This window comes from Erythrolamprus reginae, chromosome 1, assembly GCF_031021105.1.
Source record: "Erythrolamprus reginae isolate rEryReg1 chromosome 1, rEryReg1.hap1, whole genome shotgun sequence".
In the NCBI taxonomy this organism is placed as follows: Eukaryota; Metazoa; Chordata; class Lepidosauria; order Squamata; family Dipsadidae; genus Erythrolamprus; species Erythrolamprus reginae.
In genome coordinates, this window is record NC_091950.1 from 313,999,211 (window position 1) to 314,027,066 (window position 27,856).

Below are 27,856 nucleotides of genomic sequence, written 5' to 3' on the forward strand. Positions count from 1 at the left end.
ATTAGCTGACAGAAGTTACTGTTGTCAGAGTTGCTTCCTAAGTGGACAGCTTGATTTCATAGAAGTTTGATTTACTTGAAGTTATATTCTGTTCTTTAAGTGTTCCCTTTATTTTTTTTGAGCAGTGTATATTGGAATCATTATAAAAGTGGTTTTGTGCCGGTATTGTCTTCTGGGGTTCTTTTCCCACATGGAATGAACGACTCCACTCATTGTTACATTTATATTGTCCCATCCCAAAGCATGGACCTTAAATGCTAAATACTGTATTGCCTGCATCTGGCTTAGAGTGATGTTTGTAATTTTTTTTCCAGATTTTTGGCGTATCATTTTCTCCTGAGTATATTATTCTATTTTCAAATTTGGATGTTGATTCCTATCGCTATAATAAGTGTCCTTTGAACAATCCGAGCTGCCTAAAATATATTAATTCCTACTATTTCAATTTTGTTGTTCCAGAGATGTCAGGATTTTTCCTGTATATGTAATATAGAGAATAGAGCATTAACTAGTAGATATTTTAAAATATTTTTAAGCCTCATAATTGCATACAATTTTTCTAGAAATACTATGCTTAAATTCATCTTAGAATTGCACCTTCCTAAACATGGCACTATAAAACATCTAACCTTTTTGTCTTTAAATAAATCATATTGTTTTCTGATTTGATGTCCATAAATACCATCTCCCTTTATTTGACTGCTTGACAGACAGTACTAGTTTATCATTTCCTATTTTTGTTTTACCCAGCCATTTATTTTAGGGTCAAAAGAAACTGGAGAACACCTTTTCAAATTACTCTTTGTACTTTTTCCAGATTGTGTGCTTACCTAACTTCGCTAGGCAGTATGAGGCCATCTATTCTATGTGCTTATTTTTTTGTGTAATTCATTTTTCCCTGCTGATGAAAACGAACAGTAACACACATAAAACCCAATACCTTTTTGCTCTGAAGGGTGGATGAGGAAGTACAAAGTAAGCCTCAACACTAGCAAGATTGGTTGTGGGTAGTTTGAGACTCCTAGTGTGAGTTCTTCCATCTTTGATCCTCAATGCTTGATAGGCAGGTGGCAGCTGTGTTCAGGAAGGTTTTTCACACTAATCTTGTTCACCAGTTGTGTCCTTTCTTTAATTAGGAGGCCCTTCTTATTGCAATGTGCTGTACAAAGGATTTACTTTGATAATCACCTGAAAGGTACCAGTGGTTCCACAGCTCCATGAGAATTGGGCAGGTTGTACCATATCACAAACATCCATGCTTCATGAACTGCACTGGTTCTGGTTTGCTTTGGAGTACAATTTAAGGAACCAATTGTCACTTTTAAAACCCTATTTGACATAGGGCATAGCTAATTTGTATGCCGCCCCGAGTCTACGGAGAGGGGCGGCATACAAATCAAATAAATAAATAAATAATTAAGGGACATATATGTCTCCAATGGTTTCTGCCCACATTATAACATCTGATACAGTTGGCTACTTCTAGTGCTATCAATTACAGATACCTAGTAGGGCCCAGGTGGTGGGCCTGGTCTGCATCCCCCCACCTCAAGATTCATGTTTCCACCTTATCAGTCTTTAAAACAGCATTAAAATCATTACATTCCCTCAGGCTGTAGGGTTGCAGTTAAAGTTGAGATAATGGGGCGGTAGTTTATCCATTACTTGGGGAGAGAATGAGATGTTGAACTATCTAAACTGCATTATCCTCATTTTTAAAAAATTGTTAGCATTTGTTAACCTAGACAAGATAGTTGGGGTTGGACAACATAGAAATAAACAAAATTGTAAAAAAACAACAATTGTTTTAACAATAATGAAGGCTGATTGTGTTGACATTGTGCAATAAACCAGTTAATTTCAGGCTGTGCATAAGATTAATCATTGTGATCAGTAAAGCTTACTTTTTGGCTTAATATTGTGAACCAGGTCATGATAAAAGAAGTAGCAGATTATCACCTAACCAGTTAACCTATGCAGTGTTCATATTCCATTATGAGAACTAAACCTTTTAATAAATTTCCAACCCAAGGATTTTTATTTGTTAGTAAAGAAATAGCCAGGATGGGATTATTATTTATTATTATTATTTATTAGATTTGTATGCCGCCCCTCTCCACAGACTCGGATTCCAAGCTGAAGTATGCAAAAAAAATTGTTTCGAACCATTGTGAACATAAGATAGTACAAAAAAATCCCATTATGATGGAACTTTTCCAAGAGACTTGATAAATGCTGTTTTTGTTTAAATTAATTTAAACCAAACGTTGCATATATCAATAATCCAAAGATTTTAGTGGTGAACTAAAATTATTCACGACAACATGAAACAAAATACTTCATCAGGTAAATATTCTGTATATATATATTATCTTCTCTCTTAACACTCAGAAAGACTGTGTTTATAGCATGCTAATAGTTACAAAGAAAAGTCACAAAAAGGAGGCAGCACCCTCAATGAGTGAGTGTTTCCCAAATTCCAACTACAAAGATTTATAAAAATGATTACATTTTAAAAACCCTTACAAACAAGCCAAATTTTGCAAAATAATGTTATTAAATTTTGTCAAATACCTTTGTAACACAAGGAATTATCATTCCTTTCCCTAGTCTATCAATTGGAGGTACACATGTATGTTTAAAGTCACAAGGAAAGAAAACTTTTAGGGAGGTGGGAAACATCGGAAATTTGGATAACATGTGTTGGGGGAAGAGGCCTAAAAGAATTGCAGGGGTGGGCCAGTGACAAACTATTTTCAGGAAGATAAATTATCTCTCTCAGTTGTTCACCAGCCTAATGGGAATTTTGGAAGGCTGAAAAGTATTGCAGCAAATAAATGCTACCGATTGAGCTATATAAATATGTATCCACACCAGCTCATCCCTCTAACTGAGGTAGGGCAGAAAGTCCATTGGGCACCAAGGAAATGATAGATGTTTTGATGCTTACAAGTACCACTGCAATCCAATTAGTTAGCCCTGTCTAGTTTGCAATCTACTTTCATTTGTGATTTCATTTGGCCATTACGGTGGCAAGGCTACTAATCTGTCATAGTAGATCCATTTTGATGTATATATTAGAATTATCAATGTAGGTGTACTTCAAACTGTCATAATAAAGGAAGCCATTCTGCTTCAAGTGGCTTGAAAACCTGATGGCTGAAATGGTAATAGTAAGCTGAAAGGGCAAGTCTGGTTTAGTGTAAAACTAATTTGTTTCTTACAGGTTAGCCAAATGGCACCAAATACAAATTTTGTATTTCAAGACTTCAGCAAAAATTTAAAATACATATGATTTTGGAAGGGGAGGGGGTTAAATTGTAATTTTTTAAAAATTTCTAGTTTATATGATTCTGGTTTTAATCTAGTTCGTTCTTTTACTTCATGGTTTCAAGTATACAGTAGTAGAGATATAAAGCTTCTGTAATATTCAACTGTAATAACAAGCTCATTTCATTTTAAATTTTCACATCTTTATTCCACCAAAGACTGAAAACACGACTGAGATGTCCCATAGTTTAGGTTATTTTGCTAAAGAAAACCCACAGAAATATTATTTTACAAATTGGGGAAAACGTTGATGCAATAATCGCTGAATCAGTATTGCCGTAAATTTGTGGCCAATATTTTTCACCAGATGCCAATGAAACTTCATTTAACGCTCTTGCATAATAACTCCATTTCACATTCATTATATACAGTTTAAATTTTATAAATGAATTGCATCCTGTGATTTACATAAGACTATGTCTATTAGGCATATAAACACTGAAACAATACACTCAAAGCATGCTTGTGTTAAAGGTAACTTTTTTCACTACAATTTACCTTTCTGTTGTACGCCTAAACGTTTGGAATGTAGGATAGGTCTTCTCACAAGAATAGAATATGCAGAAGGTCAAACTACTTTTAGTGCTGTTACACAAATAGTTGAAGCATTTCCCCATTAGAAGTAAGATTATGTGGACGGAGAAACGTAGCACCTGTTAAGCTACAGCTTTATTTGTCATATCTAGATCTGTTCAGAAGAGAACGCCCATCGTTTTCTAGAAATGTGAATGTATGAGAAAATTAATATGACCCCCAAAGTACTCTTATAACGTCCTACTTACACTCATATTACTGGGATACTTTAATTCTCAAACCTATCCAAGAACAAGCCTTGTGAAAACTCATGTCAAAGTCTTGCAGTGCTGTTTACATGCCACATTATTTAGGTGGCTGAATTAAACAAAATATAAGCCTCCCACTCCAGATTATACAATTTTGCAATTTAAATATAAGCCACACAAACAAAAAGCTCCAGGAAATTATTAGCTCCAAGATTTAGTACAGATTTATTTTAAATTGCTGCCTCAATATCTAAATGCGCAGACCTAAGTTTTATTTCAAGAACGAAACATAGCTGTGGAGGGGATAATGAAGTACAACTCTGTTTAAAATCAGATTTTTTGGACAAAACAAAGTTACACTGTCTATAACAGTAAACATTTTTTAAAGTTGATCATGACAAATAGCATCATACCTTTACTACTTGCTTTGTATAGTCTTCAACAATTACGAGTGAGATTACAAAAGAATTAAACCAAAACCAAAACTAAACTACTCTCCAACAGTAAAATTTAAGTAAAATGCTTACATTCATTTGACGACAATTCATATTAAAAATGCTGCGCAGATAGCAAATATTTTTTTCAGCTGCAATTGATCTTCAGTTATTATTCCTGTGTAAAAAAATATATATACGCACAATTATGGTACAGTATTTTAAGCTATATAGAAATACAACTAACAATACAAAAACAAAAACCTAACGGATACAGCATAATACATACCTTTTCTTCTTTACGTCTCTCCTTGTCTTCATTTTCCATTGTTTCTTCTTCATCTTCTACAAGTCCATCACCTTGGTATTTATCATGTGTCCATTTTGGACTGCTACCTGATTTTTTGAAGTTGAATCTTCCTCGGCCACGCTGAAAAGTACCACGCCCCCTTCCTCTTTTAGCCCAGTAATCAACACCATCATCTCTGTCATCATGCTAGAGTAAATGAAATAAAAATGTAGAACCCAAGCGGCACTAAGAACAGTTTCATTTATCATCAATTTAATTAATTATTGTAGTTGAACTATTTGATTTTACTATTCTGAAAGATGAAAAGATAACATATATACCAAGTTCAATCATTAGTCAAGCTATTCCAATACATTGTAGGACACACCTCTCCAACATGCCCTGAAGTTAGTGCAGAAATATATGTAAGACACATACATGCTCTACCGCTGAGGTAAAAGTTAACTTTTTAAAATAAATCAGTAATTTAGTAAGATACAAAAACATAAAACTTGCCCTGACTATATTCAAAATTCTACGCAAAGGTGGAAAGCATAGAGAGCAAGGCATATAGACCCTGGAATTTCCCACTTGGTGCCATGCTCTCCAACAAACTAAGAATGTCATCAAAGGCCCCCAAGGACCAGTTTGATAAAGTACAATTTAGTTGAATCACTCTAGGTTTTCAGTAAGTTGCTCTATCTCTCAGCTCTCTGCACACACTTCCATTTCTTTTCTATTTCTTTCTTTTTTTGTATGCTTGCCAGCTGTATTCAAGTTTTTTAGACACCTATTATTCCAGGGCAGTTCAACCTACTTACCCACTGAGAAACTGAAAACTTTATGCACGTGAGTTTAAATGCAACAAATTTAGGTTATTAATCTTTCTTTATACAAATTTCTAACAACTTGAATTAATATTATATTTTAACTTTTGTTACATATTGTTATATTTTGTGCCTAAAAACTATCTAGTTTTTAGTTCATAGGGTACAAAAAAATAAAATAGATTGACAGAAAAACAAATTTTAGAAACAACACATAACAAATTTAAAGAAAACTACAGAAAAAAAACGAGTAACACAAATTATTATTTTTCTTCTGTTCATGTTTGATTCTTAGAGCCTGCCTGGACAAGTCCCCGCAGGGTTTTTTTGGCAAGGTTCCCTCTCCCTTCAAGTAATCAGTCTTTGCCTTTGCCTCCTTGCTAGGGCTGAGAGAAAGTGAGTAGCCCAAGATCATCCAGTTGGCCTTATGCCTAAGGAAGGACTAGAACTCAGTGTTCTGATTTGATGCCCTAACAACTACGCTAAACTGGCTCTTTCAATTATTATTAAAGCCAACAAAATTAATAGTAATTTTTAAGTTACTCAGAATTCTTTATTAAATGAGATGGTAAAAAGAGGAAAAGAAAGAAAAGGGCAAAATCCTAAATATCCCTACAGTTTAATTCCCTCACACGTAAATAGAAATAATTGCTGATGGTTTATGTTACCCAAAATATAACATGTACAAAGAGTGAAGTACTGGAAGATAAAAAGATAATAGAAGACATGGAGTCAGTTTGGATAGAGACAGGCAGCATATTAAATAAATAATAAATAAGATGGCAGAATCTCAAATAATCATAAAAAGTACAACAGTGTTAAAAACTATTTTCCCAACAGAACCTACCACCCAAACTGATAACAACCAAATACATTCTGCAACCATGTAACATCAGCTGAAAAATATAAACCAAACAGGAAACAGAATAAGTATCATGGAGGGGGACATGGCTGATTGATCCGAGAAGAATCACTCCACTTCTATCCAAAACAAGAAATCTATACTTGGTTAGTAGTAGACCACAGAAGAAAGAGAGACAATAAGTAATATTATCTTTTCTAAATATTATAGCGAACTTTTTATTTGTGACCTGGAATTTATTTTCTGAAGGTCTTAAACCTATCTTTAACAAAATAAATAGAAAGTATCAGAAATAATTATTTAACAGTGCCTACAGCAGGATGAAAAGTCATAAGATCATAAAGATCAAAATCCTGTTTTTTTCTAAATAAACACAATTAGTTTAATAATTAGAGCAATATAAATATTATATTCACCAACAGAGCGCTTGTGTACACACCTGCTATTCACCAAGAAACATTATGAAGGAAAAACATGAAAGGGAAAATACAGGAAGTGAAAATGAAGAAAATTTACACAGTGAAAAAAATTAAGCAATAGGAAATTTCTTTGAAAAACAGTTAAGCACACCATATCATTATTATTTAATTACTTTGATTTCCTAGAGTTGACTGACATAGCATTATGTCAGTCAACTCTAAGCAATTGAGATATTATTACACTATCTGGCTTTTCCTCGGCTTTTAAGGAAGGCCTAGATCTTCACTTACAAATAACAGAAGGCAATCCGTTGAACAAAATCTGTAATTGCACGCTGTAGCCTGCACAAACTAGATCTTTTCTCTCCTCTTGCCAACTGACTAGCTAGAGATGGGGCAGAAGAACTTTCATTAGACCAGGGGTGTCAAATTGGCGGCACATGGGCCGGATGTGTCATGCACGGGTCACGCCCACCCCAGCTCCATGAATGGGGAAAGTGTCGCAACAGTTACATGATGACAACGTGACACTGCAAGTTTGACACCCATGCATTGGACTACGTAAAAGGATATAAAAGCAAATACAGATACTGATGTTCACTGTCAGAGGACTCAGTAAAGATTCTTGAAATTACAGAAATAGTTTTAGATATTGCTGCTATAAAATAAGACTTTAGAAAAGATGCATGCATATAATATGACACCCACCAAGAAGTATTTCTTGCTTTTTGGAGTATATTCAGGATCCCATTCTTCCTCTTTTGGTCTCTTTTGAAAAGTGGGGTTTGAATTGCTAGGACCAGTATTTGTTCCAGCAAACACGCCTCTGGCTCTTCCTCTGCCTCTAATTCGAAACTGATTAACCAAAGCATGTATGTATTTAAATAATAAAAATGTTTAATTCATTTACACATAGCAATAAATTATTATTGCATTACCTAAAATCTTCTGTTCATGTCGCATAAAATGAAGATATTTCAAAATTAAAATAAAGCTATTTACACTTCCTTTAATATGTTCAGTGCTGCTAAGTAACGTTTATATGCAGCATTTACTGAAAAAATCCAGATTTTAAAAACTAGTTTTGTGCGCACGATAGTTAATAACTAAATAAGTAACAGCTTCCCCACACAAATACAGAGGCAGCTTTTTTTCTGGTTGAATAAAGGAAGTGATTTCTAGTAATTCCTTTTCACTTCAAACTTTCCCCAAATTACTGACTGCAACTGTTGCACTAGGGAAGCCTTTCCCAACCAGGCCATCCTCTAAATATATGAGTCACCTCCCCGAATGTCAGAATTGTTAAATTTAGAGTGCCCAAACTGGGAAAGGCAGTAGAGAAAACATAGAATCCGAAAATAACATTTCCTTCTTCTCTAACTGCCAGGGAAGGCTAAAGAGGAAACCATGTGAGGAAATCCCCACTGCAGGATGAAATGCTTTACCAATTCTGCAACGTTTGTCAGCCTTTCCAATTTTCCTATGATGCAAACAAAAGGCTTCAGATTTAAAAAATGAAGGTCACGCTTTGGGAGTTACTGTGGAGTCCTAAATCACAATATATAATATATACTTATACTGAGTCTGGTTAACGGAAAAAAGAACCTAAAAGGTCCAGTACACTTAATTAACTTTAATACTTTCTAAGAAACTGTATGAGAAAAATGATTAGTTCAGATAACAATATTAGTTCAATTATTTTAAATGTAATTTTGATAGCCCTTTAATAGCTACATGTTTATTCTAATTATGAACTAATCAAATCAAATCATGTGTTTCTAATTAATTATATAAAACTTCAGGTAGCAATTCTCAACGACAGTGTCACCTAATTTCAGTAAATTGCATTTGCCACTAGCGGTTGATATATAAGGTAATACTACTGGCGAACTCCCAATGTATGGATTTAATATTTTAAAAAAGAAGGGAATCAAAGTATCAAACCTGAAGAACAAATCAAAGAAAATGCCTTATGAATAAATTATTACAAATAGATGCAAGAAATAAAAAAGAACAGAGAATAGAATAGATGCTTTGGCTTTAAACACACAAATGTTTGTGAATATTTAAAGCAATAATTTATCTAGATAGCATACTATATAAGTACCGTAAGATGCTCTGGTATATTTTTCACTTTATGCCAAACTAATGCATTATTTTCCTATAATTTATATAAATACACCTTGCTACAAGTTACTGTCCAATGTGACTATTTCTAATTGTATTCCTATATGCTTCAAATGTACACTGGGTATTTTAATTCATTGATTATAAACTACAGTTAAAAATAACTGCAGAGAAGAAACTTACAAATGTGCCTCTAGGTCTTCCAACTCCTGTGAAACCTGGAAATTCTTTCTGCTCGTGCTGGGGTTTAAGTTCTTCATCTCTTTCTTTCTTGCAGTCCTTTTCTTCTCGGGAACTGGATGAGGAAGATGGGGAGGAAGTTGAGGAAGATCGAGAATGGTCTTGTTCTCTTTTTTGCTTACTGAAAAATAAGAAACCATACTATTTGCTGTTGTGCCCTACGTACTGGATGTATTTTGTGTATTCTCAGAAGTTATCCTCTGTTCTTGTTTTGAAGCTAATGTGGAACATTATTACTCCATCCAGCTTCCATCTATAATTTTAACAGCTATGGCTCATTAGCATGTTATTAATAAAAAAAAAGCCAATAAGCCAGTAAAAGCTACATTTAAATGCATGCTTTCACACAATCTCAGAATGGGAGGGAAAAATGATGAAAGGTGCTAGCTTTAGCCTAGTTCCGTCTATTTTAACACCTTACCCATACAGTAAAAAATCAATAAAATTGATAGTAACTTTTAACTATATTATATTGCCACAAGATGCAGAACTAATCAGTAACTGACAACCATGTGGACATCAGTTGAGGAGACATAAATATAAAGTACATGTCAATCAGTGATTTAATAATATTAATATATACTGTATATGAAAGAGCAGGACATAAAACATTCATATTCAATATTCTCATACGAAATACATTTGGCATTGACTTGACCATAGATTTCTAACATTAATACCAAACTCAAAAGGCATAAAAGAGTTATTTCACTGCAGCAAGTATTGCAATAGTATTACATTGCTCCTAAACTACCAACCTGTATAATTTCATATTACAAGTTTTGAGAAAAAGAAATTCCTCTTGCCAACCCTCCCCTTGCCAAAGTTAAATTTAAATTTCAGTAAAATTCTCATAATCTGGGTGTTATGAGTTGAAAAAGTGCGGAATCAAGCATAACGAACCAAAGTTCTTACACAAACTGTTTACAGAAATGCACTGCATTGAAGTCCAACTCCTGATGTAGCCTGGATAATAGGACAGATTAATTTGTCATTTTTTTTCAGTGTTAGCTTGCTATTCCAAAGTTTTTGTCCTCATCCACCATAAGCCGTGTAAAAGACAAATACATTTTTGCTGTAAAACAAATAATTTTAATTGTTTACATTTAGATGTGCGATTGTAAAGGGAAAACTGAAAGCAATTAAGCTTACAATTACATAATTAGACATTTAACTAGAACATTAATTACAAAATTATGCTTTTTTACCTATCATCTTTGAAAGGTTTATAATCCTTGTAATCTTTTGGAACTTTCTCTTGTTTTCTTGACCCACTGGATTCCCTGGAACCTTTAGAGTCTCCTCGTTCTTTACTTCGTTCTTTCCTACGCCGATCGATGTCATGTCGAAGATCAGCAGAATCGCACTTTATTTTTTTATCTCCCTAGATCAAAACGATTTCATTGAAGTATTTTACAACTACATGTTATAATACATGAATTTCTTGCGTTTGTAGCTTTATGCATACTTTCTTGAAACACTAAAAATTTTGTAAATTTTGTTTATATCAAAAGTATTTTACATAGAGGTCAATATAAAGTTGAGGTTAAGGATGCTGGATTAGAAGTCAAGATACTAAGGGTTTTAGTACGATTTTACACACAAAATCCATCTGAATGGCTTTGGGACATTCCATCTTAGGAAGATGGCACTTCCAAGAAAACAGCGGGGACTTGTTCATGTAGTCACCGGAAATGATACTTGATTCAAAAGACAATTATAACAAACTGTAAACAGATTTGTTAGATTTCTATCTAATCATTTTCCTGGAAGGTTAAACCTCTTAACAATATTTTAATATATCGAACATGATTTGTTTGGCACAGAAACCCTAACATTACATTGTAAAAAAAAAGTGAGAAACACTTCCAAATGTTTCATGGGAATGAAATGTCAGAGTAATTTCTTATTAATGTTATTACTACAATAGTCTTGTTTAATTCGGTTATTCCGTGGAATAAGGTTAGAACGTAATGACCTTTATTTTGTAAGAATTATGGGTCATAATTCAAGATGCACAAAACTGACCTATCCTGAAAAGATGATCAATGTATTAAGTTTAGCATTACTTAGAATAGTAAGGTATAAATGCAATTTTATGAAGGGTGTTTTAGGATAGTTATTTAGTTGTGGACTGTATAGGATGGTTTAACTTTAAAAAAGTGTATCAATTTAGAACCTACTTTCTGAGCTTCTTCTTTAAAGGTTCTCTCTTCTCCTGATAAACGGGTATGCTTCCTCAGGGCACTTGGAGAGATGTCAATCCTTCTAAATGCAAGATTGTCAAAAGTAATTATTATGTCTACATCCAGAATTGCCAAATGGAAAACTGAAAGCACAAAAAGGAGAAACTAAAGCTAAACCATTAAAATGTTAATATACCCCTCTAAAATGCCATACATGTATACAGTACAAACAAATCAACCTCCACACAATTCACAAATCCAACTGCATTACTGATAAACTGTACAATACACAATATTCTTTGAATACAAATACATTAGCATTTCTTTCAGAAATATGAGTAATCTTTAGGTTAAAAAATGCACCCAACAATTCTTTAAATCCCAGACATAATTATTTGCTTCAATTTTAAATGGATTTCCATTTAAATGGAATAAAAAACAGAACTGATGAATATACACTTCACTCTTACCTTATTATAAAACCTCATGTATCTCACAACAGATACAGCAGTTTTACTCAGGAACCTCTATCCTATTCACATTCTATATGCAAGAGACATGGTGCTTTTTATAAATGTAAGCATCATTTGAAAAGTGAGTAACGTTTACACTAAACAATAACACAATGCATTACCTATGTATTTCAGGACTCTTTTGCCGGGTGCTATGTTCTTCAGTAGCCTTCTGATAAGCAGCGAATCTCTCACTTAGGGTCATTTCAGCTGATTTGAAATATTGTTCTGTAGAATTTCAGAGCATAAATAAATACTAATTAACCAAAATATATCAACATATCAAATGAGAATGTAGAAGAGCCAGGGACTTCACAATGTAAGCAACAAATATTTGCCCGATTTGTTTGTAGTTTAGAAATTCCTTACACATCTGTACTCTTTATACCATTATAAACTGAATGATCATTTTTTTAAATTTAAAAAGCAGTCAAAGTATATAGTGCACATCTTGTTTACCCACAGGAGCCAAATACATTGTGAGAGAAATATTGCAGTATTAGAGGGAGCATGGTCATACATTGCAATTTTAAAATAAAGTTGTCGTTCTATGCATACTGCTGTAAGAATAAACCCTCTTGAACTCAGCTGGATTTATTCTCCAAAAGGCATACATGAAATGAAGTTTCACAGGTCATTTTCTTTTAAAGATCACAATTTCTTTTTCTTTTTAAAATTAACACCAAGGTAACACTTTTAGATTTTAACATCTGGCATTCTGGCAAACTTGACAGCATAGTTTCTTGTCTTTTAGCCAATACCAATAAATTGATAACACACACACACACACACAACCTTCTGAAAGACCAGTTCAACAAATGTGTTTAAATGCAAAATAGTATATGTGTAAATTAAAAGGACTATGAAATGTTACAAATAAAGTAAACTATCTGCTTAACAGGTCAATGTACATCTGTATCAACTTACCGCCCAACATCCAGCACATCTTTTAAAACCAATCATTAAAACTTGACATGGCCACTACAAGGGTAGTGCCTCAATCATAATTCCATCATACACAGGAATTTGAGCTAGCAATTCAGTTTTTGTGCCATTTTTGCCAGGAAGATAGAAGTTCAACTTTGCCTGTTTGTGCATCTGTTATCTTTCAACAGCTATTTTACTTTTGTAATATGGATTTTGCCATTTCAAAACATATTCCAGGACCTAGTTGCAATGAAAAAGAAAACATCACTGGGCATTTTCAGCTCTATGTAAAAGAAGAGCTGTTCAGTCTAGCTGCATTGCACCAATAATGTAAAATTACTACTACATTTTTACCAAAATGTGATCCACAGGTTCTTTTTACTGCGTGCAGAAAAATTTAAATAACCTTGGGAAGCAAACTGGGAATTGAGACATTTTTTATAAACTGGCCAAAGACCAGTAGTTAAAACAAGAAGGTATCTGTAAATATTGGATATACTAACTGAAAACATTCAACTTAAATGATCTCTTTGGCAAGTATACTTACAGGATTTTATAACCTTACAAGTTTTTAAAATTCTTAATAAAATATGAAATACAGCTTTTTTTTTTTGAGTAATGTAAAGCAGTTTGCTTTCTACATTTTCTAGGCAAATGTATCTGAGGGAGAGGTGTCTAAAATTTGGTATGTGGTTACAAAACATTGTAAATCCTCCTGAGTTTTTCACAGCTTCTAAACATGCAAGCTGTACAAGAAATGTTCCTGCCAACAGTGGCAAAATCTGGACCCAAAATTATGTATTTGAATCTTTCTAATAAGCCAAGAAATGTTTTATTGTAAATAAGTAAAAAACAATTGCCTGCTGCTCCTTTATTAAACAAGCAATAGCTTTAAAGTCAGAAGAGTAAAATATGATATTATGACAACTTCAAAAAGAAAATGTGTTTTCTTTTCAAAGACCATATTTTTAGGAAAAAAGAATTACAGGACTGTTGGGCTTTTTATCAGTACATTTGACCACTCTTCATACGCATTTTCACATTTTCAGGATTTTTCTTAACCTGATGTTTACTCCATCAGAATGAGCAATATAAAATAGTTGATATTGTTACCTAGGCAGAATTTAATGGCATAATCCAATTTCAAGATAAGTGTTCAAATTATCAAATATAATTAATGAGGGTAAATGAATATAGCATGCTTAAATTTGATTTCTTGCATTATGTTCAACCAGGATGACTTCCTACAATTTTCAAATGTAATAGTTTCTGAACTAATGCTACAATAAGGGAAATAATGTAACAAGGCAGCATTCAATTTTTATCACAGAGTTCCAGGTTCAGATAGTAATTTATATAAGAGATTTTGGGGTGGTAAAATCACAGTAAATGAAGCTAATATTGAGAAAGGTACGCACAGTCCAACAGAAGCCACATATTCATGTATACTATCTTGCTTATTAATCAAACAATTTACATAATTCAAAACCAGTGTATACAGTGATCCCCCGATCATTGCGAGGGTTCTGTTCCAGAACCCCCCGCAACGAGCGGGTTTTCGCGAAGTAGCGCTGCGGAAGTAAAAACGCCATCTGCGCATGCGCAGATGGTGTTTTTACTTCCCAGCAGCGAGGAGCCGAAGATTGGGGTTTCCCCGTCGCCCACGCCCACGTTCGCCTTTGACTTCGGGACTCAGTTGGTAAACCGCGCGGCTGTTTTAAAACGTCGCCGCCGGCATGTCCCGAAGCCAAACGAACCCGGGTGGCCGGGCTCGCAGCGAGCGAACGGCGGGTGGCCGGGCGAAGGGCGGGCTCGCTGCTCGCCCGGCCACCCGGGTTCGTTTGGCTTTGGGACATGTCGCCGGCGGCGGCGTTTTAAAACAGCCCCGCGGCTTCCCAACTGAGTCCCGAAGTTCGCCTTTGACTTCGGGACTCAGTTGGTAAACCGCGCGGCTGTTTTAAAACGTCGCCGCCGGCATGTCCCGAAGCCAAACAAACCCGGGTGGCCGGGCGAGCAGCGAGCGAACGGCGGGTGGCCGGGCGAGCGGCGGGCGAGCAGCGGGCGAGCCGGGCGAACAGCGGGTGGCCGGGCGAACGGCGGGCGGGCGGGCGAGCCGGGCGAGCCGGGCGAAGGGCGGGCGAGCGGCGAACGGGGGAAGACCCAGGGAAGCCGCCCAGCAGCTGATCTGCCTGGCGCCATCTACGCATGCGTGCCCATAGAAAAAAAGGGCGCGCATGCGCAGATGGTGTTTTTACTTCCGGGTTCAAAAATCGCCATATAGCCATTTCGCAATCATCGGGAGCGCAATACCCGGGGGATCACTGTATATGTGTATACAATACATTTTGATATATCTTAGGTATATAATTATATGCTCCCAATTAGCCCTGGAAATAATGTTCCTTCAACCCTCTACTATGTAACAGAAAAATTAGTGACTCTGTAAGGTCATGTTAATTTACAGGCCGGCAGGCTGTACACAAGTTCTCCAGTGCTTTCAGCTACTTTTTCTATTTGTAATCAAAACTAAAGGCTTCCAGTTTTAGTCTAAGAGTTTGTTCCTATTTTTAGATATAACACAAAGTCAGTTTTTTCCACCAATGCCTATCCCTCCAGCAAAGTTAAAGACTTAACTCTCACAATAAATGTATAGAGTACTAGGCTAGGAAAGTCTACAATATCCAGACACATTGCTTTCTACACAATTCTCTAAGTTTTAGCTTATTCTGTTAAATTTTAATGGAACTCTTGGATTTGATCATCAAATTAGAATATTTTAGCTCCAATAGAAGGAATACACTTAAGAAAATTAGAAAAGAACTAGGTTTGTTTTAATGCATATTTTCTTGGGTTAGGGTGTACATTCCTGGCAATATAAACAAATAACATTTATTTATTTATCAAATTTCTAGGCCGACCTTCTCCAGGGGACTCAGATAACTTAGATATTTATTTGAATCAAATGACATACAAACTGAAAGGCAAAGATTAGCATGTTGTACTGTAAAATAAAAATGCCTCTTTCCAAAGACCAAGATTCCACTGCCGTACTTGAAATTAGTCAAAACCTTGTATTTATGTTTGCATAATTACCATTCTATCTTTATTATGTGTGATGAACTGGTAAGTAGTTTGTTAGCAATTTTTTTAATTCCAAAGTGGCATCTTATATTTTACATACATGTCTTCCATTAAAGCTTTCATGAGAAGCAAGAGAATTGTTTTATTTGAATGGTTTCATTCATTTGACACTATCAAAAGGGCATTATTTGCACTTGCAAATGGGTGTTATGCTACTTGTCCCCTGGATTTGTATGCTGTTAAGTCTTGTATTCTCAAACCATCCTATTTTGAAGCATAACTTTATACAAGTTATTAGGTGAAATTGAAACTTGTCCCGGTATCATTGCTAAATTATTTAATTAACATACAGTATTATCCAATTTGACGGTATCATAACATAAAATGCAAGTCTTAATTGACACTGTACAACATCTGTTTAGCATAAAGATCAGTTACTTGTTTATTGTTCTATATTGTAGCTAATAATTTCAATATATACTGCAACAGAAATTTATACATACTAACATGTACATACCTGCAGCATAACAGCTTATGTTGTATGTGCACAATTCTCATGGTAACCTTCATAATTTTTACTGACTCCAAAAGGCCATGTCACTACTATTTTGGTTTTATGTTTAGTACATGTGTAATTTTTCACACATTCATTTATTTATTATTGAATCATCACAGAGTAGAATCTTTATCTCTTACATTATTTTTCCCCCTTATTTCCCATCTACATGATTTGGTCCTGTAAAAATCATCTTTGCTTTCTCTTTCCACCCTATAAAATCCCATTCCTTTTTCTACACTAAAAAAGTCTCTTTCTGTGTACAGTGATCCCCCGATCATTGCGAGGGTTCCGTTCCAGGACCCCTCGCAATGATCGGTTTTTCGCGAAGTAGCGCTGCGGAAGTAAAAACACCATCTGCGCATGCAACTTCCGCCGCAGCAGCGAGGAGCCGAAGATTGGGGTTTCCCCACCGCCCACGCAAACTCCTCGCTGCCGCTCGCCCGCCCTTCGCCCGCCCACGCCGTTCGCTCGCGCCACTTCCCAGCTGAGTCCTGAAGCCAATTCGCTTCAGGACTCAGCTGGGAAGCGGCGCGAGCGAACGGCGTGGGCGGGCGAAGGGCGGGCGAGCGGCAGCGAGGAGTTTGCGTGGGCGGTGGGGAAACTCCTCGCTGATGCCCGCCGCTCGCCCTCCCGCCAGCAAGAGGGGGAAGACCCAGGGAAGCCGCCCAGCAGTTGATCTGCCCGGCGCCATCTACGCATGCGTGGCCATAAAAAAAAGGGTGCGCATACGCAGATGGTGTTTTGACTTCCGGGTTGAAAAATCGCGATTTAGCCCGTTCGCAATGATCGGGATCGCGATACCCGGGGGATCACTGTATTATCTTCTTCTGCTTACATATTCCTATAGCTCTTCTTTCTGAATCTACAGAAGGATCAAGTAATGTTATATTATTCCTATGAAGCTTTCTAATACTTACCAAACCTTCTAGAATTTAACAGGAAAGTATGTATAAAAATATGAAGATGAATAGGGAAAAAAAGCTGAATCTAACAGTCTAAAGTTAACATTATTCTTCTCTTAACAGAATGTGGTACTTGTCTCATACGGTAATCTCAAGACGTACCTTTTACATGATGGACTAAGGACACAACGTGCTGAATAAATGACTCCGATGTGCTTTTGCTGGCTTGTGGAAGCTTAATGTGGTCAAAGATGGATCGGAATTCTTGCTCCTTCTTGACCGAATGGACAAGTGTGCTAGCGAGCAGCCTGTCTTTAGTCAAGGAAGCAGGTCTAATATGTGTAATAAAAACAAAAAAAAGGAAGATAAGGCTTATGAAAAATGAGCTCCTGTGAATATGAGAAATGATTAAAATTATGGATAATTACCTGTTTGAGTCATCAAGTGGCACAGGTGCCATTTTAAGTTTAACTTCAGGTCGATGGGAGTCACTGGCTATCATTTTGATCCTAAGCGGGCTCTCCTCTCTGAAGATAGATTTCTCTCTCATATCCAGATTCTTGTGCAGAGGAGGACTATAATCAAAGAGTTCCTTGAGCTTTTCAGACTTTACCTGTTCAGGTGATTGCATCTCTTTCTTCATCATCCTTTCAGAGATTTTCTCATCTTCCTTGTGCTTATCTTTTACTAAAATAGGTCTTTCAACTATGTAGCTAGTTGTCTCTTTAACTTTATAGCCCTTATCTTCTCTAAATGTTTCACCTTCTCTGTTTGCCTTCATAGAGATTTTAGACTTGTATTTGGAGCCTTCTTCCTCAACATTACGATGAGATGCTGCAAAGTTCTTACCCTGATCTGCCAGAACAGACTTTCTGAATTGTCTATAATCTTCGGTTTCTTCTGTGTCTTCCCCTTCTGAATCATTAAATTTTTGTTTTCCAGTCTCTTTATCCAGATAATATTCCAAAGCGTCCTGGTCTTCCCATTCTCTTTCTCCCTCTGTCCTCCCCTTTTCTGATCCTCTATCTTTCTGAGCATCTTTTTCTCTAGTGTTATTCCTATCAAGCAGGTATACCCTAGATTCTTCATCTGTATACCTGTAAATAGCAAAAAAAGATGATGGAGTATTTTCATTGAGAAGTAACATTAGGCTTCCAAAAACTTCTGCATGCCCCGTTTTTCACAAAAATGGGTGAAAGACAGGTCCATTTTTGCAACCAAAAAAAAAAGAAAGAAAAAAAAGGCGCACAGAGGATTTGGGCAGCCTCCAGAGTGCTCCTGGGGGTTGGGGGGCTGGGAGACAAAAATTCCAATTTTTGCCAAAAACAGGGCACAGGGTTTGGGAGGCTTGCAGTGTTCCTGGGAGCCAGGGGTAACAAAACCATTGTGCCTCCAAAAAATATGTTATTTAAAAATCTATACATTGTTTTTGTACAAATTCCATTACTTCTGCGATCTTTGATAGACAAATTAAACTGTATAGACAGGAGTAGCTTTCAATACAAATCAGCATCTAAAATACTGTTTCATAAAAATATGAGAATAGCTTGGAGGAACAGGACTAAGTCAATCTGATCAACCTCTTATCTCACATGGTCTACCAGATTGATATAGAAAGTCCTCAAATATAACCCCGCCCTCCTTCCCTTCTGCTGCTGCCATGACCTATTATAGATAAAAATGATTTTTAAAATAAAAGTATAACTTGTTTTCTGACCCATTTAGTAATTTAGTAGCTGGGCAGAGGAATAGATTTACACATTACGTAATTTATGCATAACTATAGCTGTTATGTTTCATACATAAGATAAATATTGTCAACTTCATAAACAAAAAATATTTTAAATCTATCCTGCAAAGCAAGCAGTTAAATAGTTGAATGTAAATTATTCATGGTCTATGGCATACCACTGTAAATTTATTTATTTATTATTTATTAATTGGATTTATACGCCAATTTATATATAAATCATAATAATGATTCTTTTATTAAGTATGAATGTGCAAACATTGGCAATTCAGGAATGGAATATTCTGGAGAACTCCAAAACATTGTTTCCCCTTCAGAACATATTGTTTAAGGAGCACTATGAAAATTTCCAGAAGCAACTTCCCCAAATTGGAGAGAATTTGAGAGATAACATTCCAATGTTTGCTGAAAATATCAGTTCTCAAATCACTGGAGTTCATACAATCCTACTAAGGATTTTTCTGTATTGTTCTACTCAATGAAGTACCAATGTACATTAATGTGTAAGGGCATATTAGAAAAGGAATTATATTTGCTAAAAATACAGAAGTACACTGCTCAAAAAAATTAAGGGAACACTAAAAAAACAAATATAACTTCAAGTAAATCAAACTTCTGTGAAATCAAACTATTCACTTAGGAAGCAACCCTGATTGACAGTCAATTTCACATGCTGTTATACAAATGGAATAGTTGTGCAAATGAAATATTCAATGAGAATATTTCATTCATTCAGATCTAGGATGTGTGGAGTGTTCCCTTTATTTTTTTGAGCAATATATTTTCAAAACAATATTTAAAGTGAAATAGCATACAGTAGAACCTCGACTTACGAATTTAATTGGTGCCGGAAGGAGGCTCGTAAGTCGAAAAGCTCGTATGACGAAACATTGTTTCCCATAGGAAACAATGGAAAAGCGATTAATGCGTGAGGCACAAAACCGCTGCTTATGCCGGGCAGCCCGCCTGGAACGCCAGCAATGCCGCCGGGCCGATTGCCGAGCGGGGACGGGGCGCGGGAGGAGGCAACGCTGCATCGGACCCCTCAGGCCGCTCCGCCCGGGATGGGGCTCCTCTGGAGGGGCGCACGGGGTTGAGTCGGGCCTGGGAGGCGCCTCCTTGTAGTAGCTCTCCGATCATGCCGAGGGCTGAGGCGGCGGTAGCGGCGGCTGCGGCGAGTCCAGCGCTGCCTGAGCTGTGAAGGTAAGGGCCAGGGAAAAGGGAGCCAGGCTGCTTTTTCTTTCCCGGGGGAGCGGGCGGGAAGGGCGAAGCCTCTAGGCTGATCTTTGCGGGTGGAAAGTGTGGGATCAGGCAGGGGTCCTGAGCCCACTCACACCCTTTGCCTTCAACTTCCAGCGCTTCCTGAGGTTTTGGCTTTGCCTCCTTTTCGTGGCCCAGCGCGCTCCAAACAAAGCTGTCCCGGAGAGGCGAGTCGGTTTGAGAAAAGTCGGGCTTTTTGCCGTTCCCCTGAAGGGAGAGCAAAATCCTGCCCTTAAAAGCAGGTGGGTGTGGGAGGAAAAAGCCCTCCAGGAGCCGGGAGGATTTTAGCTCCGGGAGGGAGACTTGATTGCTCGGATCTTAATCGCTGCTGGGGGGTTAAGCTTAGGAGGATGATATTAGAACACGGACCCGGATCCCAACTAAGCTCCGTGCCTTGATCCTGGGAAGAGAGCTTGCGCGCAACGGCGCTTTTAAAAACTTTGCCTTGGCAGAGCTTGGCTGCCAATTTTCCATTCTTTCTGGTACAGCCGATGTCTGAACGATCAAAGTTCGTCCCCCCCCTCCCTCCACGACTCGGCCCGGCGGCATTGCTGGCGTTCCAGGCGGGCTGCCCGGCATAAGCAGCGGTTTCGTGCCTCTCGGGCCGGGCAGACAAGAGGTGCAGCGCTCCCACGGGGAAGGGAGAAGGCGGCGGCTCAAGCCCTTCCCTGTGCGCCCCTCCGGAGGAGCCCCTCTGGCGGTTGTCCGGGCGGGTGAAGGTGGCTGGGCCGCTGACAGGGACAGGCGGTGAGCGCTCGTATCCCGAATTTGGGCTCGTAAGTAGAACAGAAATATCCCTCCCCTCCTAGCTCGCACCTCGAAATGCTCGTATATAGAGCAGCTCGTATGTCGAGGTTCTACTGTACTTTTAAATGTTTAGATTTTCTATGAATACATTATATTTCAAAATTCATTACATGAATTCATTATATTCCAAAAACCCCCCTAGAAATTTACATTTCTGATTCAGTGAAATATAGATGTCAAGTATTGTTTACCTTCTACAACCAAAATGTTATTTTGAATAAATTTGCAGATACATTTATTGCACATTATGTTTGTTTTATGTTGACTAATATTAAGCACCATAATTTTTTTATTACTGACCTCTTCAGAAACTTTCCTCCTTTTGCACCTTCCTGCTCCCCAGCCTCAGGATAAAAGGAACGCATTCGAGTCTCTTCCCGTGCCGCATTCTGTGATGCAACTGCTTTTGCAGGGCTTCTCCTTGAAGGAATGTGATGTAAAGGGCTATTCTGAGAAGGGCTATAACGACTGGAACCATTTCCAAGAGAACCAGACCCAGATCTTACAGGGCTATGCTGAATGGAATGTGAATGCTGAGGGGTGTCTTTTGCTGAGTGGACTGTGCTGAGTAAGTGAGCATCAGAACATGAAGAACTCTGACTAGGTGGAGAGGCAATAGAAGGGCTACGAGGTGACCGTGGACTGTTATCATACGCAGAAAGGCCAGGCCAAATATCAGCTGAAGCTGCTGCTGATTTATTAAAATCATCTAAAGGCTCAGAAGGGTCGTGTTCAAATGTATTTTTCTCTTCTTCTTGGGATTTACTTTTTAATGGGCTATCCTGCAAAGCAGCTGCCTCAGTTTTCTTCGTCTGTTTTTCTGACGACCCACGTCTTTTGGAAGACACTGGAGATTTGCTATACGGAGATGAAGACCGAGAGGAAGAGGATCTTGGAGATCTAGATGATTTGTAGGATCTACGTGATCTGCTCCGAGATCTTTGAGAAGAGACTGAACGTCTTTTTGGACTCCTGGAACGTGAGCGGCCTCGTCTTGGACTTCGAGAATGCCTTCTATTCCAGACAGGCCTATAACCTCCACGGTGATATCTGCCTCCACCTCCTGGGTAATATCCTCTACCTCTTCCTCTATAGCCATAAGGACGTCTCATTCCTCTATTATTTCTGTAATCCCTGCGATAATCTCTATTATAAACACGATCTCTACTGCGAGACCGTGAGTATGTTCTAGACCGTGACCTAGAACTAAGATAAAAAGCATGTTAGTTTCTCCAAATTTCAATTTAAAAAAACAACACCCTCACTCATGCACAAATTATTTAATAATAAGAACACAAATATAAAATTTATATAGAAAGTATTATAAGGCAAGAAATACTTTGGAACAGCAAGTCCCAAGAATGTTAAGAATTGCCACCAGAATATATCACATGACCCAGATTTGCAAATAGAAATATTTTATCTTTATTGACAGGGTGTGATGGAAGTAATGAATTAACAGAAACTTATGACTATTTCCTTAGTATTATCTATAGACACTGCAATACTATCCTATTTGTTGAGAGCAGAAGATTGGTATTCTGAACTGGTACATTTCCTGTTGTAGACATTTGTAGGATCATTTGTCTACAACATGAAAGAGACTCATTGGTATCTACAAACTAAATATCTACTTCCCAGGGCTATTGGGTAAATATTATGATCAGTCACGCTCAACATAAAATAACTATCTTTCTCAACAAAAGAGAAACTCTGTACTTTGTTTTCCTCCCCCATCTCCTTCACTAAGGAGACAATTTTATACTTCCGTTTCCTTGGCCTAGCCCTAGAAGATATTCCGCAACTACCATTGTTTTAAACACCTTTGGTTTCTCTCTCTCTCTTCTCTCCTCCCTAATTCAGGGCAACTCATTTATTTTTTTTCCCTCTGCTGCCTCCACAATCAACAGTTCTCTCTGCTAATTTCACTAACCATAAAGTAGGGCAACAAGAATTGACAAAGATTCACAAAAAAGGAAACAAGTGTGATTCATGTAGGATATTTGAACGCAACAAAAAGTGGGCAATTTTAAGCCGCATTTTGAAGTTCTTCTATAAAATCAGCATGTAAAAATGAAGCAACTATGTTGAGTTAAAATATAAAATAAAAAGTAAGTTACCTGTAACGTTTTTTCCTAGAATGTGATCTGGATCTCGATCTTGAAGAAGAGTGAGATCTAGACTTCGATCTTGAGGAATGGGATCTACTATTAGAACGACCCATGTTTTCCACAACAGCTTACACCTGTCCAATAGAAGGTAACATGTGGTCCCAATTTTATTATTAGCAGACATAAATTTCTTTATATTTTAATTCAAAAAGATCATAATACATGTCTCAATTTTTATTATAACAGACTAAAAAGCAAAGCCAATTAGCCCAATTTTATCTTTACCTTATCTCCTGCACAACTTAATCTAATTCTATGACCCTTGGATAATATTTGGTGGGGGGGAGGCCTAGTATGATGGGAAAGGTGGAAGCATCTTCAGTAACTGAAGAAACCGAACTTCTGGGAATCCAATCCAATGTTTCTTAGTAATTAAAAATTAAAGGAAACCCTAACTCTACTCATATAAATGTTTTCTTGATCTCAAAACAGAACACCTAAGAATAATCAACAGCACCGGATTTTAAGCACAACGAAAATAAAACCAGTTGCAAGAACCCCCAGAAGAGCCAGAGTGGAGCAGTGGTTAGAGTGAAGCACTACAGGCTACTTCAGCTAACTGCTAGCTGTAGTTCAGCAGTTCAAATCTCACTACCAGCTCAAGGTTGACTTAACCTTCTATCCTTCCGAGTTGGGTAAAATATGGACCCAGATTGTTGGGGGCAAGACAGTATGCTGATTCTGTAAACTTTTTAGAAAGGGCTGTAAAAGCACTATGAAGCGGTACATAAGTCTAAATGCTATTGCTATTCTACAGTTAACTGAAGAAACTGAATCTGTGTACATTTGGATCCAATCCAATGTTTCTTAGTAATTAAAGATTAAAGGAAACCCTAACCCTAGCCACACAAATGTTTCCTATAGCTGCATTCTTTTAAGCACAACGAAAATAAAACCAGTTGCAACAACCTCCAGATAACAAAGGCCTCTTTAATATCTGCATGCTGCTCTCTTGCTTCCAATTTTCTTACCTTAAACTAAAGCCAATTACTGTATTCCCTACCCTACACTTCAGAGAAATTCAGTTTTTTTAAAAAAAGTTTTTTTGATTTTTATTCCTTTCCACAAATTCCATTTTTATAACAAAACACATACACCTTAAAATATATCAATAAAATAAAATATTTTCACTGTTTCATAAACTAATATGTTATTTTGCATCTTTTTCAACACCTATTATCTAACCCAATACTCCCCCTTTTCCAACCTTCATCCCTTCTTCCTTCCGTTTTATTCCTTCACTCCCCCTTCTCCTTCCCTTGCCTCTCTATTAACCCTCTAAATTTTCTACTTCCTTCCACTTCTCTATCTCCCTTTCTACTTCCTCTTCTTCCCTCTAAAACTGTTTCTGAGTATCTCCCAACCTCAGTCCACTTATATTTAACAGAATATCATGCTCCTTATTTTTATACTAATGGTGCCACTTCTCGTAAAATTATTTTATTTCATTTCTATGTTTATAGTTTCTATAACCTTGGCATATGTTACACCCCTCTAATGCCCACCTAATCCTCTTCAGGGTAAACCACCAATTAATTCAATTTTTATTCTTAAAATATTGCTATATCTTAATTTTAATTATATATAATCTCTTCGGCCTCTTAATTTTCCGCCTTATTGCTTCCTCTGTTCCTAGTATCTTTACTTATCATTATACTCCCCCCCCATTACAACCAATTCCTTTTTCTTAAAATCTCAAACTAACTATTCTTATTCTTAACTTTCATTCTTAATCTTATTTGCTTTAACTCCATCAAATCACACACAAATTCCTTTCATTTATGTTGGCATAATTACAACATGTTTAAATCCAGAGATTTACATTTATACCTTCTGTTCTTAAAATACAAATTACACATAAAACAATTGCTATATCTTAATTTTAATTATAATCTCTTGTGCCTCTTAATTTTCAGCCTCATTGCTTCCTCTCTTCCTAGTATCTTTACTTATCTTTTTCTCCCCCCCCCATTACAACCAATTCCAAACACCGAATACACAATCCCTGTGATCTTTTTCTTAAAATCTCAAATTAACAATTCTTATTCTTAACTTTCACATCTTCTTTGCTTCAGCAACATCAATAATCCTCAAATTCCTTTCATTCATATTGGCATAATTACAAAGTGTTAAAAGTCAAGAGATTTACACTTACACCTTCTGTTCTTAAAATACAAATTATACATAAAACAATTGCTATATCTGAATTTTAATTATAATATCTTGTGCCTCTTAATTTTCAGCCTCATTGCTTCCTCTCTTCCTAGTATCTTTACTTATCTTTTTTTCTCCCCCCCCCCATTACAACCAATTCCAAACACCCAATGCATAATCCCTACGACCTTTTCCTTAAAATCTCAAGGTAAGATTTTAAATTCTTATTCTTTATTATAAATAATAATTATTTAATCTTATTCTTTAATTAAATAATCTTATTTTGTCTACAACATGAAAGAGACTCATTGGTATCTATAAACTAAATATCTACTTATTATTATTTAATTCTTATTCTTAAACTTTCACATCTTATTTCCTTCAATGACATCAATAACCCACAAATTCCTTTCATTCACATTGGCGTAATTACAAAGCGTTAAAATTCAAGAGATTTACACTTATACCTTCTGATTTAGAATACCAATTACACATAAAAGACGCCGCCGGGGGTTTTTTTAAACAGCCGTTTGGCACGATCCTTGAAATTTACAAAAAAAAAACCAACAGGAACTATTTTTTTTTTAAGTTTCGAAAAAAACTCGACGTTACCAGAGAATCCTTTTTCTTCAATATAAGGCGGTCCAATAATAGCCAACTCCGCTGACGTCTTTTATGATTTTAATCCCCTTCGCGGCCTCTTTTCTCCCGACACATAAACCGCCTGCGCAGCCACAGGGGCGACTGGGTCAGGAATGGCCGCCCCGCAATTGAGAACAAACACCGCAAAAAGGCGGCTCCCCCCCCCCCACACACACACACACTTCTTCCTTCTCCCTCCTGGCAGCCCCGAAATATTCGCCACAGGGCGTCAAGGCGCCCAGGTTGCCTTGGCCGCGCCCAAAACAAAAGGGGGGGTGGGGTGGAAAGACGACGGAGGCAGGAGATAAGGCAGCTGACCGGGCCTGGTCCAAAGGCGTGGAGAGCAACGGAAGCTCTTCCGCGTCTCCTTTTTCCTTCTCTTCCTCCCCCCCCCCCTCATCACATGAGCTCGCCCAGCGCGCGCGCAAGAGAGAGAGAAAATGGGGGAGGGGAAAATTCTTAGCCAAAGTGTGGGGGGGGGGGAGAAGCTGCGTCGCGCGCTGAGAGATTCGCGCGCCACCACACGCGGGGAACGGGAGGGGGGAAGGAAACGAGGTCGATACCATCGGGTGGAAGTATAACGGTCGAATCCATTTCCCACCCCCCAACGCCCACCATACACAATCGGGTCCTTAATTCCCTCCCCGACTCGACCTCTAAACCGCACATTCGAATCCCGGCCTAAATCGTGGGGCTCACCCCTTCTCGCCAACACCTTCCCGTCCGGACTCTCACCACCCGGCGGCCATTTCCAGCCTCAACGAAGGAAAAAAAAGAAATGGGGCGGAGAGGGACGGAAAGGAAGAGGGAAATCATAGAGAAAGACGGGCTCTCTGCGATGTTAGAATTAAAAGAATGCGTCACTTCCGCTGTCGGGAAAAAAAAGGGTCGGAAAGCCCGCAATTTAGCTTTTGCCCGCCAGAAAAATGGCGCTTGATATTTTTTTTTAGAATCATGTGATGTAATTCCGTCCCTGAAGGCTGCAAAACAGCAATCCACTGCTAGATGGCAGCCGAGGCATCTTTCGGCTGTGTGTCCTTCTGGGAAAAGAAAGCGGCAGGGAAAAGCAGCGATAATGACTCCAGTGCGCATGCGGAGAAGTCTTTCTTATCCTTAAACGAGCATAATTTTAAAAAAAAAATCCTTATGTTTTGAGATTTCTTCTCTTATATCTCTGAATGGGCAATACAGTATAGCTTTTTATATGTCAGCAGAATGCAAGGTGCCTTTGTGATGTTCCTAAAAGCTGTTTGTTCTAAGCTAAAGCAAAGAACTAGGTGAAATGAAATACAGTGGTACTTCTACTTAAGAACACCTCTACTTAAGAACTTTTCTAGATAAGAACCGGGTGTTCAAGATTTTTTTGCCTCTACTTAAGAACCCAATCCCGGAAATATTTTCCAGGAAATTTGAGAGTGGTATGAAGACCCGGCCAGTTTCCTGCCATTCCCTCTTTAATCCCAGCCATCTGGGCTGCCAGAGGAGCCTTTCGGTGGCACTTAAGGAGGCTTTAGCACTCCAGAGTGAATGAAGCATTTTCCTTTCTCTGGACGCTTGGACAGGGAATAAACCTCTGCCAGCGCCCAGAGAAAAGA

General features: G+C 37.5%; 1 protein-coding gene across 19 annotated transcripts; it reads right to left on the reverse strand.

The window, feature by feature from the left end:
• Positions 1-3,451: 3,451 nt before the first annotated feature.
• Positions 3,452-27,146, reverse strand: BCLAF1 (BCL2 associated transcription factor 1). 19 transcript variants are annotated; one of them, XR_011557427.1, is made up of 14 exons: positions 26,961-27,146; positions 23,415-23,539; positions 21,595-22,500; positions 17,906-18,574; positions 17,640-17,809; positions 12,131-12,236; positions 11,494-11,578; positions 10,519-10,694; positions 10,226-10,385; positions 9,254-9,365; positions 7,652-7,798; positions 4,836-5,042; positions 4,640-4,724; positions 3,452-4,046 (listed from the first exon to the last, which is right to left on the reverse strand). XR_011557427.1 is itself a non-coding variant. In XM_070733575.1 (12 exons), exons 2-12 carry the CDS (start codon positions 23,516-23,518, stop codon positions 4,719-4,721), a joined length of 2,688 nt encoding a protein of 895 aa, XP_070589676.1. In that variant the 5' UTR covers positions 23,519-23,539; positions 26,961-27,146; the 3' UTR covers positions 3,452-4,718. The 19 variants fall into 19 exon arrangements, 9 of the variants coding, with proteins under 9 accessions (XP_070589676.1, XP_070589671.1, XP_070589677.1 ...); XR_011557431.1 differs by having other exon boundaries at positions 11,494-11,575; positions 26,961-27,098; XR_011557423.1 differs by lacking the exon at positions 10,226-10,385.
• Positions 27,147-27,856: the final 710 nt, after the last annotated feature.